At 48.0% G+C, this 15,591-nt stretch overlaps 1 protein-coding gene across 1 annotated transcript in view; it reads left to right on the top strand.

Annotated features, from left to right (window-relative positions):
* SLC4A5 (solute carrier family 4 member 5) overlaps positions 1 to 15,591 on the top strand; it is an 83,762-nt gene that overhangs the window by 59,240 nt on the left and 8,931 nt on the right. The window contains exons 15-20 of the mRNA XM_078056395.1: positions 2,520 to 2,578; positions 4,943 to 5,143; positions 7,833 to 7,946; positions 9,214 to 9,375; positions 10,148 to 10,326; positions 11,559 to 11,631. Coding sequence (XP_077912521.1) covers positions 2,520 to 2,578; positions 4,943 to 5,143; positions 7,833 to 7,946; positions 9,214 to 9,375; positions 10,148 to 10,326; positions 11,559 to 11,631 — 788 coding nt within the window. The remainder of the gene's footprint in view (positions 1 to 2,519; positions 2,579 to 4,942; positions 5,144 to 7,832; positions 7,947 to 9,213; positions 9,376 to 10,147; positions 10,327 to 11,558; positions 11,632 to 15,591) is intronic.

The raw sequence follows: 15,591 nt of genomic DNA on the forward strand, positions 1-15,591 counted from the left end.
GCTTCCTATAGTCTCAACCACTGGCCTCCCTTCACAGTCCTACTCATGCCCTCAGAGCCTTCAGTAGACTGTGCCTGGGGTGGCCAGGATGCTGCAGAGCAGGGACACCCATAGATAGATAGATCTAGATCTAGAGAGAGAGAGAGACCCATCCATATATCTCTGAGCACCACCACGCTGGACTCACAGAGAGCAAATTGAGGTCCAGAGACCACCTAAGGTCACACTGAACCTCAGTTTCCCTAGCTGTGAAAGAGGGATATCAATGCTGGCTCTGCCGGTCTCATGGAACTCTTGTGAGGCTTTCAAATCTATACCCAGATCGGATTGGAGTTTGACACAAGTAGATTTTATGTTGTTTAGCACTTTAACACATGTTATTGATAAAAGATTGATCATAAGTCAATCAAAAATATTTACTGTACAGTCACCGTGTACCTGCTTTAGACTAGGCCTCATGGAGAGGAAGATGTCCTGACCTCAGGGAGTATAGTTTTGGTTATACCCTCTCTCCCTCTGTCACTGCACTGGTTTTGTAAAGAAGTCTAGACTTAATTTTTTTCTATCATTAATTTAGAGTTATTTCATTAAAATCCAACAATAGGTGAAGCTACTGTTTGTCCCAAGCTAGAACATGTTGGTGCCCAGGGGATGGAAGAGATCCTACCTGCAGGCCCTTTTCATTCTGCCCTGGAGTGAATCTCTCCTCTGTGGCCTGGGCCCCCTCAGGGCACTCCCATTTGCTGCTTGTGCCCACTGGACGGTGGCTTTGTTGCACTGACTGAACACCAATGTTCCCACAAACATGGCTTTTGCAAGTACACGGCCTCGATCTCTTTTAGAGACAGTCCAAATTCTGGGGTCATATGTGGCACTTTGGTCATTCTGAGAATCATCTGTCCACAGGAGAAACCAAACATAGACATACCCTAAGAACAGAGGACATAGGAGCATACAAGGTTGGATTTGAGGGCTGTAATAAAATCTACTTGCCTCCAAATAGCGCCCCCTCTGGCCTTGCCCAGGTGCCTGATGTCACCTCATTATTTTGGGTCACTCTATTGCCATGGTTCTCAAAGTGTGGTTCTCAGAAGCAGCCTTAGCACCTCCGGGAACTTGTTAGAAATAAATATTCTTGGGCCTAATCCCACACCTGCTAATCAGAAACTCTGGGGTAGGGCGAGCTGTACAATAAGAAGCCTTCCAGGTGATTCTGACGCATGCTTAAGTTTGAGAACCATTGCTCTATTGAACTGTTAATTAGTAATACATAGTCATTACTAGCCACTAATCCTGGTCAGATTAGATTTTCAGTTTCTTCACCAAGAGTAAAGAAACTGGAATCAGGACAAGTTAGTTTTGATTAGAATATGAAAGGAAAGTTCTCAACAACAGGAGATAGGGGAGGGGAGAACTAAGTGAGGAGGGTTTCTTTCCCAGTCCCTGGGCCACTTGCTTACAAAATGTTCCACGTTCCTAGCTTTACTGCAAAGCCCAATCTGGCCAAGGCACCCTCTCAGTCTTCCCCACTCTTCATCCTAAGAGCTTGTTGTGTGGGTGCGCTCTTTTTAAATTTAATCTTGTTTCCATTGTAACTGATTTGTATTCTATTTATGGATGCTGCACACACTGATTGGCTGCTTTCAATCCCAAGTGAGTACCACTTTGTAAACACTAGAATTTAAAAATATTTGATACTTGGACCCTTTCTGGAATTTTTCCATGTTATATTTCATCCTTCTTCATCTCAAAGTGACTTTCAGATAACTCTACCCAATATAAAAGAATGGCTAAGCCTAAACAGAAGACATCAAAGGAGTGTCTGGTCTGACAAGCTTGGGCAATGGAAAGGCGCCTGAACTCTCCAGGCTCAAGCGTTAGCTGGGAGTCCTCTAGTGTTTGTGTGGGTAGCCCTGAGTTAGCCTTCTTGCCCACTTTCTCTGCTCTGTTGTTAATTGTGCATCGTGTTCTCTTGGTCAGTGGTGTGAAGTAAGGCAGCAGATGTCCTGATTTCTGTAAGTGAAGCTTTCTTCAGAATAATCATAACAAACCTCTGGTTTGTAGAACTTTTAGGAATATTCTGCCCTGGGTCAAGACTGAATTCCTTAGTCACTCCCAGCCCCAACTGGCCCAGAAGTAGGCAACACGGAGGGGCCCTGTGATCACATCCACCCTGTGACAGCTTGTTGGAAGTTGAGGGAAGCTTCAAGAATAGCCTCTACTTTGCTCTGGCTTCCTAACCAACCATGGAGAGCCAGCAGGAGCCAAATGGCTTGCAGTACATTTCAGATTTATTGCCAGCAAACTGGCTAGCTGGCCTCCTCCCTCTCTCCCCAAACCTGCTGCACTGGAGCTACTTAATGGAGAGGGGCCAGGGCGCAATGAGCTGCCCTCACAAGGGAAGCCACTCCTGGGCTCTGAGCAATGGTGGGAGATGGAAAAGCTGGGGGCCTGGTGGGGGCTGAAGGCTCCCAACCCAGCAGCTGCTGACCCATCCCATGTCCTGTGCTCATCCACAGCAAATACAACCATGTTCAATGCTTCAGCCCTGCTGCCACCAAACACCAACACTTCTCTGGTAAGTGTCCTCTCCTCTTACTCAGACATTCGAGGGCTTTTGTCTGTGGGGAGAGTGAGAGAAGTTGGGAAACAGGCTGGGCTTGCCATTTTATGGCAAGCCAGACTTGTAGAGGTCAGTCCCAGCTACACATCAGGGTCACCCATGGAGCTCTGTAAATGCGTACTTTTATTGTAAGTATATATTGTCAAAACCTCCCCTTTTAAACATGTCTCATCCTATTAAATCCGTGTGTATAAATATCACACACACAGGCTCACACACATGAAGGGGAGGTAGAGGTGAGGAATGGTAAATAGGGCTGCAGAAACAACAGTATAAACCCAGTTTCCCAGCTGGCTTTTTACCCTCTTCCTTGCCTTTCAACCTAGCACCTCCATCTCCCACCTAACAGTGCCACTCCCTAGCCCCAGAAAGGTTATTAATGCTACCCCCCTCACTGAATCTGATCTGTCCTGTGTGCTCACGAGTCCCTGTCAGTTCTGGTCTGCCCCTCCCCAGAACGATGAGCAGTGGCCCTCGGGAGAGGGGCCCGGCCTGAGTGGCTCCAATGGTGGGAAGTCCAAAAGCAGGAGAAGAGCAGCTCCTGGTGGGCTTTGGGGGAGATCTTTGGACTTTCTGTGTCCCTGAGGTTGCTCCTTTAGTCACTCCTGCAGAGGCAGCCGACTGCTCAGCTGGCAACTTAACCTAAGGTCTTCCAAATATCTGGTTTCGAGTGAGGAAGAATGGAATCAGCCAGTGCCTAAGCCTGGATACTTACTATGTGCAAGGTGCTGTGTGCACTCTGAGGGCTAAAAGGACATAAAAAACCAGATGTGGCCCCTGCCTGCCCTCCAACTTGCGTGTGATGTACGTGTGGAGATGAGCATGAAGGCTAATGGGACAGCAGAAGCAGAGTATGCCATGTGCCAAATATAGGCCAAACGTGTCCTTCCAGCCATGGAGACAGGAGGCACCCCACAAGCTGGAGAGGAAAGCCTCAGAGAGAAAGTGGAATGTGATCTGGCCTTGAAGGTCGGGAAAGTGGGTTCCCGAGAGAGAAGCACCTTCCAGGCCCAGGGACCAGCACAGACAGAAGGGCAAATAAGGAAAACACAAACCCTGTTCCGAGGACAGGGAGCGGACCAGGCCGGCCGAGACAGCAGGAGGGTGTGGCAGTGCACAGGGGAAGCCCACGAGATGAGCGGGGACAGAGCTGTGGGGCCAGCCTGGTGGGGCAGTGGAGGCATGCAGCCCGGCCGGGGGCAGCCTTACTAGCTTCGGTGACTGAGGGAGGCCCTGACACGCAGCAGATGTCTTGCAAATCTGGATTTCTCTCTTCACGTGGTATTTTCTGATCCCGGGCTTTCCCACAGTATGGCAGTCTCACATTGCCAAGAGGGTAAGCGCAGATCCGGCAAGGCCCCTCAAGGCCTCGGCTCCAGACCCTGCTCAAAGCCACTTCCTCCCCATTCCACTGGTCTGAGCAGACCCAGGGGCAGGCCAGATTCAAAAGGGTGGAGAAATAGACCACTTTTTGATGGGAGAACTGTTGGTGTGACATGGAGGAGTGTGGACACAGGGAGGCGTGATTCATTGGAAACCACTATTATATCGAAGTCCCACACTCCTCTTAATCCAAACATTCACTACACGTGGTTGCAAACACCTGTTTACTTCATTTTGCTGGTTCCTGAATATTTACAATAATTTTTTGAAATATATATTAAATTTTATTATAAATTACTCTGCTTTTATTACACTTAGAAACATATGCATGTGAACATATACGTGTGTATACACATGTATGTCTATATATGCACTCATATACATACACTTAGAGATATATATCTATGTGTGTGTATATATATATACATACATAGATGTACATATATAGATATTTCTATATATGTAATTGTTTTGTTTTGGACTTTAGACATCTAGACATGAAAAGGGGAAGTGACTGACCCAAGAGAGATCTGACAAGGGTCAGGTGTAAGCCCCAATATATGAAAAGGTGTGCACAGGGGAAGGAAAAGGAAGAATAAATGTGACATACTCCAGGAAAGAGATCCATAGTTGACTGAGCTGGTAGCCAAGCGGGCTGTAGGAGAGGGCATCCCACCCTCTGAGCTGCTTCTCCTCAATAACTCAGCAGTGCAATCTAGAACACACTGAAGAAACACGTGTTCACTCCTGCTCTGCCCAGGGGCCCCGCTGTTTGTTGTTCCTTGACACAGCCTGTCTCCAGGAACATAATTCTGTTGCTGGGCCCCGTGGAGGATGGGAGGGGTGTGTGGGCTGCCTGAGGGACTCTAGGGGCAAGGATACAGCTGACTCCCCAGGAAGGCCCTGACCCTTTCTCTCCTGTGCTTGGTCTCCAAGTACAACCCCCTTAACCTCACAGCACTGGACTGGTCTCTGCTGAGCAAGAAGGAATGTCTGAACTATGGTGGGCAGCTGCTCGGGAATTCCTGCCAGTTCATCCCTGACCTGGCACTCATGTCCTTCATCCTTTTCTTTGGGACGTACTCCATGACCCTGACACTGAAGAAGTTCAAATTCAGCCGCTATTTCCCGACCAAGGTAAGCTCGCCCTGCCCTGAGAATTTTTCTCAATATTTCATAAAGACTAAATAAAAGACTCTTTAGGAAGTTTTGCAGTGTACGAGCTGAGGAAAAAATAGCGTGCTTGCAACAGAAATGCATCCTCAAGACAAACTCCCTCCCTTCCTCCCTACTTCCAACCAGAGCGTAGCCAAGTCACCTTTTATGTAAAAGATCTAGAGCAGTGATTGCATCTGAGACTGTCTATTTCCTGAAGGATGAAATATAATTCATATAGTAGGAAATTCTTTTATCACTATTCCCCCCCTTAAATTTCTTACAAATTGCTCTGTTGCCTCCTGGAATTTAGTGTTGCAGAGAACAATGACACCATGCCACTCCATACCCATCAGATTGGTAAAGATATGAAGGTCTTGGGATACCAAGTGTTGGAGGTGAAAAGCAGGTGGGAGTGTAAATAGGCACAAGCAATTCAGAGAATTGGCACTCTCTGGTAGAGCTAAAGATGGATATGATTTTCCAATGGGCATTTCCACTCCCAGGAATACACCCCAGAGAAATCCTCACATGTGTGCAAGAATATTCACAGAAGCATTGATTCTAAGAGGAAAGCAATAAAAACAATCTAAGTTGATCTATCGACAGGAGAATGAAGAAACAAATGGGAAACAATCATACATTAAGCTGCAGTTCATATACATGTGGACTACAACTATATCCACAAGGAAGAATAGCACCAACATAATGTTAGCAAATAAAGCAAATTGCAGAAGGTTACAAATAATATGAAACCATTTATGTAAAATTTTAAAATGTGCAAAACAATGCCATATTTTGTTTAGGGCTATATACCTATTTAGTAAAAGTATTAAGACATGGGAAGAATAAAGTCCAAATTCAGAGCAGTGGATCTCTCTAGAGAGCAGAGACAGGGATGCCACTGGATCACACAGAGGCATCGACTGAATGTGTATATTTTCATTTCTTAAGGTTCAGGGAGTTCACAGCTGTTTATCATATCCATCTTTATGTTAGGTCAGACCATACGAAATGAAGTGCATTGGACTGTTTTGCCCTACCAAAAAATGGCAAAGTCATATGGTGTAACTTAATAACTTTTTGATCCGGATGCTGGGGATACTGCAGAAAAACAATTGTAAACCTGCACACTGCTTGGCTTACCTGATCACAGTGATACAAAGCTGTTACTGATTTTCAACTTTTAGAATCACGTTACACATAAACCACAAAAGACATGTGTTGATGGAACACAATGTGAGTGTTCTCAGATTTGACAATGTAAAGATCCACAGGGAACGGTCACAGATGGAACAGGATGGGGAGGGGAGGTGGGGGAAGGGCTGCAGCTAGCCTCACGTGACGGAGCATGTGAGTGACTGGCAAAGTCAGCAGAAAGAGAGGCTTCACTGTATAACTTGAAAGTACAAAGGAAACCCATAGAAAGAGTTTGAAAATAACTCTCAGGGCACCTGGGTGGCTCAGTCGTTAAGTGTCTGCCTTCAGCTCAGGTCATGATCCCAGGGTCCTGGGATCGAGCTCCGCATCAGGCTCCCTGCTCCATGGGAAGCCTGCTTCTCCCTCTCCCACTTCCCCTGCTTGTGTTCCCTCTCTTGCTGTGTCTCTCTCTGTTAAATAAATAGATAAAATCTTGGAAAAAAAAAGAAAGAAAAAAGAACTCTCAAAGATTGGGACTGAGGAAAGGGCAGGAGGGACAGTGCAAGTAAGCCGAATCTTTATCAGTAGATCATGCTTTAATTTAGTAAATCGAAATATAAAAGTATAGCATATTAGGTAATGACATGGAAGAAATCACCAAAACAACTAAAATCAAGCAGACATAGGGGTACATCCGGAGTGAGGCAAGGTGAGGTGGGGGACTTGGCTTTCTACACCATGTGAGTTTTTAATTAATTATATATGTTATTTTAATAACAATTTTAAAGGGGAGTAAGGGGTACAGGGAATGCATTCAGTGTGCTGTAACCTGCCCCTGCCCTTCCTAACTTCTTTCCCTGTTGTTCTCTGGAACCTGCTCTCTTTGAAGAGATATAGAAAAGGTGGCAGTGTGGACGTTGACGAAGCGGCGCGGGGGGGGGGGGGGGGGGGGGGGGACCTGGCCTAGGATGGGAATCCTGAGACACAGGAGCAAGAGGTGAAAGCCATCTAGTGGACAGAAGGTCTGAGAGCAGACAGGGGTCCCCAGCAGAATCAGGGACCTCCCTCCCAGCCTAGATGGCGGTGTAGCCATCTGCCACACATTTTCACGAAGTAGGATTTCCTTTAGATCTAAGTTCAGCTTTGCCCTCAACCGCCCTTTACGGGTGACCCAGTTCCATCTTTCACACCAGAAAATGTTTTCAGCAGTGGCGCCATTAGTCACTGGCTAATAACAATTCCCATATTCACTAACCTATGCCAAGCCCTCTGAATGTGTCATAGCTCAATTATGTCTATGAGGTAGGTGCTATCATTATGTCCATTTTACAGACGAAGAAACTGAGGCTCCAAGAGATGACCTGCTTCTCCAGGGTTGCACAGCTGGCAAGGGCAGAGCCAGGATTTGAGCCTCAGTCTGCTGACACTGAAGCCCAAGTTCTTACCCGTGCTCCTCGTGCTGCCAGGGGAGGACTGAGCCCTCCAGGAGGAGGGTAGGTGCTTCCCTCACTTGCCCATCTCCTTCCTGCAGGTCCGGGCCCTGGTAGCTGACTTTTCCATTATTTTCTCCATCCTGCTGTTCTGTGGAATCGATGCCTGCTTCGGCCTGGCGACCCCCAAGCTGCATGTGCCCAGTGTCATCAAGGTTTGCCCCTGGCCCCTGCTCTGGGTGTTAGCCCTGCCTGCCCACCAGCTTCAGTGCCTTTCCCCTCTATGCCGATCAAACTTCCATAGATTCTCAGCCAAGAAACCCAGGGGTTTCTCTGGGTATGCTCCACCCTTCCTCCACACAGCCTCCCAGCGGGTGGTCCCTTGGGATGGTAGGTTGGGGACATATTCACAGTGAAATCCTGCTGTGGAGTCACGGAGTGGGGAAGGTGCTGAAACCCCCCCTCCAGCCCAGCAGAAGCCCCCTGATTTCCACTTATGGAGCTACAGCCCCCTGGCTCCAGCAGTCTTTAAGCGGGGTCACCTGGGGTCTGTTGAAAATGATCCCCTAGAACACTGATTCTCAAAGTGTGGTCCCCAGACTAACATCATCACATCATCACCTGAGAACTTGTTAGAAATGCATCTTCTCAGCCCCACCCCAGACCTGTGGAATCAGGAAGTCTGGGGATGGGGCCCAGAGTTCTGTATTTTAATAAGCACCCCCCACCCCCGAAAGGGCCTGCCAAGCTTGAGAATCACTGCTGCAGGAACTCCCCATCATTCCTGAGTTGGTGCTGTTTGCTCGTAGCTAAGCTCAGGCCCAGCTCCCTCACAAGGAGCACCAACCACCTACACTGGGCGTGGAGGTACAGGTTCTAGAACTCACCCTCCCTGCCTTTGAGGGCTTGACCTCCTCATGATTACTTCAGGGTTCTTGTAAGTAGCTTGAACACAAAAAGTACCTCTTTCTCTTAAGTAAAACAAAAGATAGATTTCAGCCCAGCTCCTGCGTAGATAATCCCTTGTTCTTAATGTGCAAGTCTGAATTAATGTTTGGTGTTTTACAAACCATCCTGTAATGCTCCCCAGACAGGTGACTCAGAGGAGAGGCAGAAACGTCAGGCACCGGGCCCATCAGATTCCTTATTCTTGCCTGTTGGGCCTCGTTCCTGCTTCTTGTTACGTTGCAGTTAGTGACTGCCAGATCTCTCCTCTGGCTCTGCACCTCCCTGGTCCCAATCAACCCCAGGGCAGCTGCCGCTGATGATCTTAGTGCCGCGGACACCATGCCCTTCCCGAGTCTGTCTGCATCTGTGGTCTCTTTACAGTTGCAGGTGCCTAATGTCTTGAAGGGAAAAGATTGCACTCAAAAAGCACCCCAGGTGGGGAGTGGTGGGAGGTCAGGGAGAGTGGGGCCCCGAGCAGCAAGTGCACTGGGACAAGGGAGAGAGGAAAGGGCTGTTTCCGTTTGCTCCGCTCAGCCCACACGGCCTGACCGAGGCTGGTTTGTGGCCCCCTTTGGGAAGAACCCGTGGTGGGTGTACCTGGCGAGCATCCTGCCCGCCCTGCTGGTGACCATCCTGATCTTCATGGACCAGCAGATCACCGCCGTCATAGTCAACCGGAAGGAGAACAAGCTGAGGGTAAGGCGGCCACTAGGAGCAGGGCACCACCTCTTTCTTCCCCCAAAGTCAGAAGGAACAAAGAAGGGAGATGGTGCTTCTGTCAAAATGTGGGGCCATTTATAAAGCAAGATGTGAGGTCAGAAGACTAGAGTTCTGATGCGTGTGTGGGGAAATGTGACCTCCAGATGTGGGTAAGGCCACCAGGGCCAGGACCAAACCCAGGGTGGGCCATTAGGCACAGGCTCCTTGCTTCTCCCAAAGTGACCTTCCAGCTCTGTGCCTCCTGACCAGGAACTTGGGAGTCCAAGAAAATCTGGGATTTTGACCCAGAACCATGAGGCAGAGGAGAATCCTTAGCCCTTCTGGTCCCTGCACCTCCCCTCCCTGCCTCTGGGCAACCCTCTCCCCATCCCAATCTAGACCACTCTGAGCTTGGTCTAAAGCCCGCCCCGGCCAAGACCCCACGTTCAAGAATTGCAGAGATATTGTCACCACTGGTAGGAGCTCTTCTTCCCAAGGACCCAAGCCCAGCGCCTGTCCAAGCCCAAACACCCCTCTCCTCCCTTTCCTGTGTCCCTTCCCTAGCTCAACAAACCCTGGGGTTGGTGATGCCTGAGCACCTCAGGGTGGTGACACCCTAAGAGTACCTAATGAAGGCCGAGGGGAGCCTTTTAACCATGTTCCACAAAATCGCTGCTCTGGGGAGATTTCGATCTCCCTTCCCCCAGACCAACAGGTGGTCAGGTGCGGACTCCCTAGACAGCTTTTCCCCTCCCACTGCCCCATGCAGAAGGCTGCTGGCTACCATCTGGACCTGTTCTGGGTGGGCATCCTCATGGCCCTGTGCTCCTTCATGGGGCTCCCCTGGTATGTGGCGGCCACTGTCATCTCCATCGCCCACATCGACAGCCTCAAGATGGAGACGGAGACCAGCGCCCCTGGGGAGCAGCCCCAGTTCCTGGGGGTCAGGTAGGTGGGGAGCAGTGACTGGGGACTTCCTGAGCAGGGGTGTTTAGGTTGGGAGAAGGGAAGCAGGTTTTTCTTACTATCGAGTTATCTGACAGCCCAGGAACTTTGAGGATAGGAGTGATATTCCTAAGGGAGAGGGAGGGAGACAAAAATTCAGTTCTAAGTGGTGCTTTTTTGGTAATGAATTGCAAGTAGTCCACCACCATGGCCCGCGTGCACACTGACCTCTTAGCTGCATGGGCTACTCAATGTCCCCACAGCCCCTATGACCTGTCCTTTTGTCTCCTCGTCTTCAAGACCCCCTGCCCCCACCGTCCCCCAACCTCTCCTGTGGGTGTGGGTCCTCCCCAGTCTCCATTCTTCCAGAGAGTCTTCCCAGGACCACTCCCACTCCCTAGACGGTGGCCCATGGCCTGTCACTTCCATGCCCTCCTCCTCCTCCTCTCATGCCGGTGTCGGCTCCCTTACCTGTTATCGGCAGCCATATGCATCTTCTACCTCTTAGGGCCTCCGAGGTGAGCCCACACCAGACACTGGCTGTCCAGAGAGTTTTTCCTCACTGCCTTGGGATACCTGGGCTACAGAGCCTGCGCCGGATGAGCCTTCTCTGGCCAGGGCAGGGTCCCCTCCTGGACTCCTGAGCCCCAGATGACTGGGTCTGAGCAATCTGCCCCTGACCCCCCAGCTCTCACCTGGATTGGGCCTGGGCATTCAGGAAAACATACCTACTCTCCTGCCCCTTCCACCTACTCTGCCAGCAGCTGGGCCCCCTCGCTCTGATTCCTCTTAGTCAGGCCCCACAGATGAAGGATCTTCCTGCAGTCGAAGGGCAGGGATCATAAGCAGTGCACATACCCATTTCATCCTCACAACTCCCAAGGCGGTTGCCACTATCTTGCTTCTACTGAGGCTGAAGACATTTAGGGCCTCGCCAGTTGCCACACAGCTGAGTGGCAGAGCCACACCCAGGTCAGTCTGGCGGCAGCACCTCTACTATTAGTCACTGCTCTGGACACCCTCCCAAACGCCCCTACAACTGCCTCAGTCAGGGCTCCCTCTCTTCCCATGTGCCGGTCAGCTGGGCCTCAGACAGCAGGTTTACTCTCTGGAATGGGGAACAGGGCAGAGGCCAGGGCGTGGACACAACCGTTAGGTGCACACGAGGGCCAGAGGGCTAGAATGGTCAGGGGGCATCTCCCAGTCCACCCTGACTGTGTGCCCTTGTCTGCCAGGGAACAAAGAGTGACCGGCACCATTGTCTTCATCCTGACGGGCATCTCCGTCTTCCTGGCTCCTGTCCTGAAGGTGAGGCTCTACACCCTCCACCAGGGCGCCGTCCACCTAAGAAGGCACTGGCCTGATGCCTCAGAGGTGGGGAGAGGGTCTCCACGTGGACCCTAAAGAGGCAGGACCCAAAGAGATGTTTCACCACCGTCCTTGTTTTCTGGAACATTGCATCGCTTATTAGCACCAGGCAGTCCTCACTGCTCTTTCCACTCCTCCCAGGGTCCATCCTCCCCTTTCTGGAGATGCTCCTCCCTCAGAAAGCTTGGCCAAGTTCCATCCTGTTGTTGTTTTTTTAAGATATTATTTATTTATTTGTCAGAGAGAGAGCGAGAGTGCTCACAAGCAGGGAGAGCTGCAGGCAGAGAGAAAAACAAGCTCCCTGCTGAGCAGGGAGCCTGATGCTGGGCTCCATCCCAGGACCCTGGGATCATGACCTGAGCCGAAGGCAGACACTTAACTGACTGAACCACCCAGGCGTCCTTGGCCAAGTTCCATCCTTGCTTAGATCAGGAGCTTCCTGAGCTGGTTGTGTCTCCACATTGTGGTTTATGGCTCACTAGACATCTCTTTGCTCACCGGTTTTCTGAAGTTTCAAACTTCTGAGGAGAATGTTGCTGTAGATTTTCCTGTGCCCTGTTCTCTGCTCCTCTGTCTTGCATGTCTTGGGCACAAAACTGATTTTTTCCCCCCAACACAGTTTGAAGATCCTTTGGCTCACATCCCTCCAGACCAACTGGAAGAGATGAAATCAAATGAGAGTACATTCAGAGTAGGCATCCACGAGTACTCTTTCTGCTCAGGTTTCTCCATCTCTCCAGCCACTTACCTATTGTGTTCATTTGCTGCATACAATACGACAGACTGGGCAGCTTAAACAACACTTCCTTTCTTACAGTTCTGGAGGCTAGAAGTCTGTGATCAGAGTGTCGCTAGCTTTGGTCTCTTCTGAAGCCAGATATGGGGAAATGTTAATTATTACTCCGGCCATCATGGAAAAATTTCCATGGGTCCGCATGGGTCCAAGCACTCTGATACTGTTTTTGTATTCAATGACAAATGATTTGAAAAATCCTACCCCCACAAAAAAAATCTTACCCATGTTCTTTGATAATAAGTGTAGAAAAAATATAGTATTTTATTCACCACCAATTAATCTATTTGATAAATTTTATAACAGAGAAGACCTATCTAGATTTTTATTGATCATAAGATTTAGGATTTCTTATTTGATTGTATTAAAGTACATAAGGTATATATTTTCATTTTATTTGTTTATTTATATTTTTATACCTTTTTTTAAAGATAGGCTTTCAGAGGAAGTCAACAACTTTGCACATACTTCTTCAGAGACTGAATCCACCCAAAACTGCTCCTGGGAATGAGAGCTCAAGTGTCCTTGAGGCAGACCTTCCCCGTCACAACCTGACAACTATCCAGATGTCTTCCATCTTAACCAAGCAAAATAAAATCATTTCTAACAACAGCAACAGAAAAAAAGATTGGCTTTCAAAATTGTTTTAGTTAAGTGATTAAAGCATTATCACTAGCTGACACCAGTACTAATTTTGACACTAGCGCTAATTTGGCAAGATAACCAAAGATTTGCAAATTGGTGATGATGGCTGAAGATTATCACTGATCTTCTAGCAGTAAAAATCACTGTGTCTGAATCAGTACAACCATCCATTGTGAGAGAGATTTCATCCCTTACTGCTCAAAGTAGTAAGGCTAATTTTAGGTTAAAGGGAAGATATTTTGTATAGCCAGTTCAAGAAAAATATAACTTAACCCAGATCTGAGGTTCTAGATTTAATCCCAGCATTTATTTCCAATAAGAAAAATCTTCCGGGGCGTCTGGGTGGCTCAGTCGGTTAAGCATCTGCCTTTGGCTCAGGTCATGATCTCAGGATCCTGGGATTGAGCCCCACATCAGCCTCCCTGCTCAGCAGGGAGTCTGCTACTCCCTCTCCATCTGCCCCTCCCCCTTTGCTTGTGCTCTCTCTCAAATAAATAAAATCTTAAAAAAAATTTTTTCCAAAAAGCTTATTTAACTTTTTGCAACGGTAGGTTTACCCATGTCTGTCAAATTAGGCATAGCTGAGTACATACCAGATTCAGAGAACTTACATTGGAGAGCTGTCTACCTAAGACATTAGTTGAGATCTTTAATTTTTTTAAGATTTATTTATTTATTTGGCGGGGGGAACAGAGGGAGAGGAAGAGAGAGAATCCTCAAGCAGACTCACTGCTGAGCATGGAGCCCTTCGCAGGGCTCAGTCCCAGGACCCTAAGATCATGACCTGAGCCGAAATCAAGAGTTGGACACATAACTGAGCCACCCAGACACCTTGGATCTTTAATTCTTGTTTATATAGCAGGGGAGAGATCTCTTTGGTGCTACAAATTTTAGAGGGTACAAATTGGATCCTAATTATTAGTGTTTTTATTTTTATCAATGTTTCTAAATTAGTTATTAACTATACCTTTGTCTAATTCCTCCAGTAGAATTCTGCTCTAGGGCTTCTCAAATTTTAATGTGTATAAAAATCACCTCGGAGGGGTACCTGGGTGGCTCAGTCGGTTAAGTATCCGACTCTTGATCTCAGCTCAGGTCTTGATCTCAGGGTCATGAGTTCAAGCCCTGCATTGGGCTCTCAAAAAAAATTTATATATATATATACACACATTTTATGTATATACATATATATATATATACACACACATTTTATGTATATATAATTTATATATATATAAAATTTATATATATATATATATATATATGTGTGAAAAAATATATCTATGAAAAAAATCACCTGGGAATCTTATTAAAGATACTAATATAACACTGTATGTTAACTATTCTGGAATTAGAATTAAAACTTAATAAAAAAAGATACTGATTCAGTAGGTCTGGGTAGGACCCAAAATTCTGCATTTTTAACAAGCTCACAGGCAATGCCAATAATGCTGGCCCAAAGACCACACCTTGAGCAGTAAGGGATGAAATCTCTCTCTCAATGGATGGTTGCCCTGATTTAGACACAGTGATTTTTACTGCTAGAGGATCAGTGATAATCTTCAGCCCTGTCATCACCAATTTGCAAATCTTTGGTTATCTTGTCAAATTGAGGGCGTTGGAGGATGATGTGGCCACGTATCTGACAGGTGGCCTGAACACCTTACCCATTCAGTTCTGCAGATCCCCTGTCCTTCCCAAGCCCTGAAGGGTTGTTCTGTTTTGTTTCATGTTCTGCTCGCACCTTGCCGCCGTTCTTCAGGACTGTGGATTTCAGCATTCTGCCTCAGAGGTACCCCTGGCCATATCAGAAGCCCCCCCTCTGAGCCCCATGAGTTCTCGTGGTCTCAGCTTCAAATCATATGGGAAGGCTGCAAGATCAAATGTCTTGGATTGAGGTTTACAGCATATGGGTCCAAATCATGGTTTGTGTTTAAAAAACGAATCCAGTCTAACTTACGTTAAAAAAGGTTACTTATTTGGTTGGATTTATGGACATCCTAAGTGGCATCTAAAAGTTGAGCACAGGACTTAGTATTTGCCCACATGTTCCAACATGACCACCCTGGAACCGAGGCAGAGCCTTGTTCACAGTGGCAAGCCAAAAGGGCAGATAAAGGGAAGGAGGAGGGGGTGCTGGGTGGCTCAGTCGGTTGAGCGTCCAATTCTTGATTTTGGCACAGGTCATGATCTCAGGGTTGTGAGATTGAGCCCCACATCAGGCTCCATGCTGGGCATGGCATGGAGTCTGCTTAAGATTCTCTCTCTCTCCTCCTCCCTCTGCCCCCCCCCCCACTCACACATGCACATTCTCTCAAAAAAAAAAAAAAAAAAAGTGGGGGAGGGGGCAGGATGAAAGAAGCAGAAACACAGCTTAGAGGGGACCCTGGGTGGCTCAGTCGTTGAGCGTCTGCCTTCGGCTCAGGTCACGATCCCAGAGTCCTGGGATCGAGCCCCACATT

The sequence above is a fragment of the Halichoerus grypus genome, chromosome 10, assembly GCF_964656455.1.
Source record: "Halichoerus grypus chromosome 10, mHalGry1.hap1.1, whole genome shotgun sequence".
Classification (NCBI taxonomy): Eukaryota; Metazoa; Chordata; class Mammalia; order Carnivora; family Phocidae; genus Halichoerus; species Halichoerus grypus.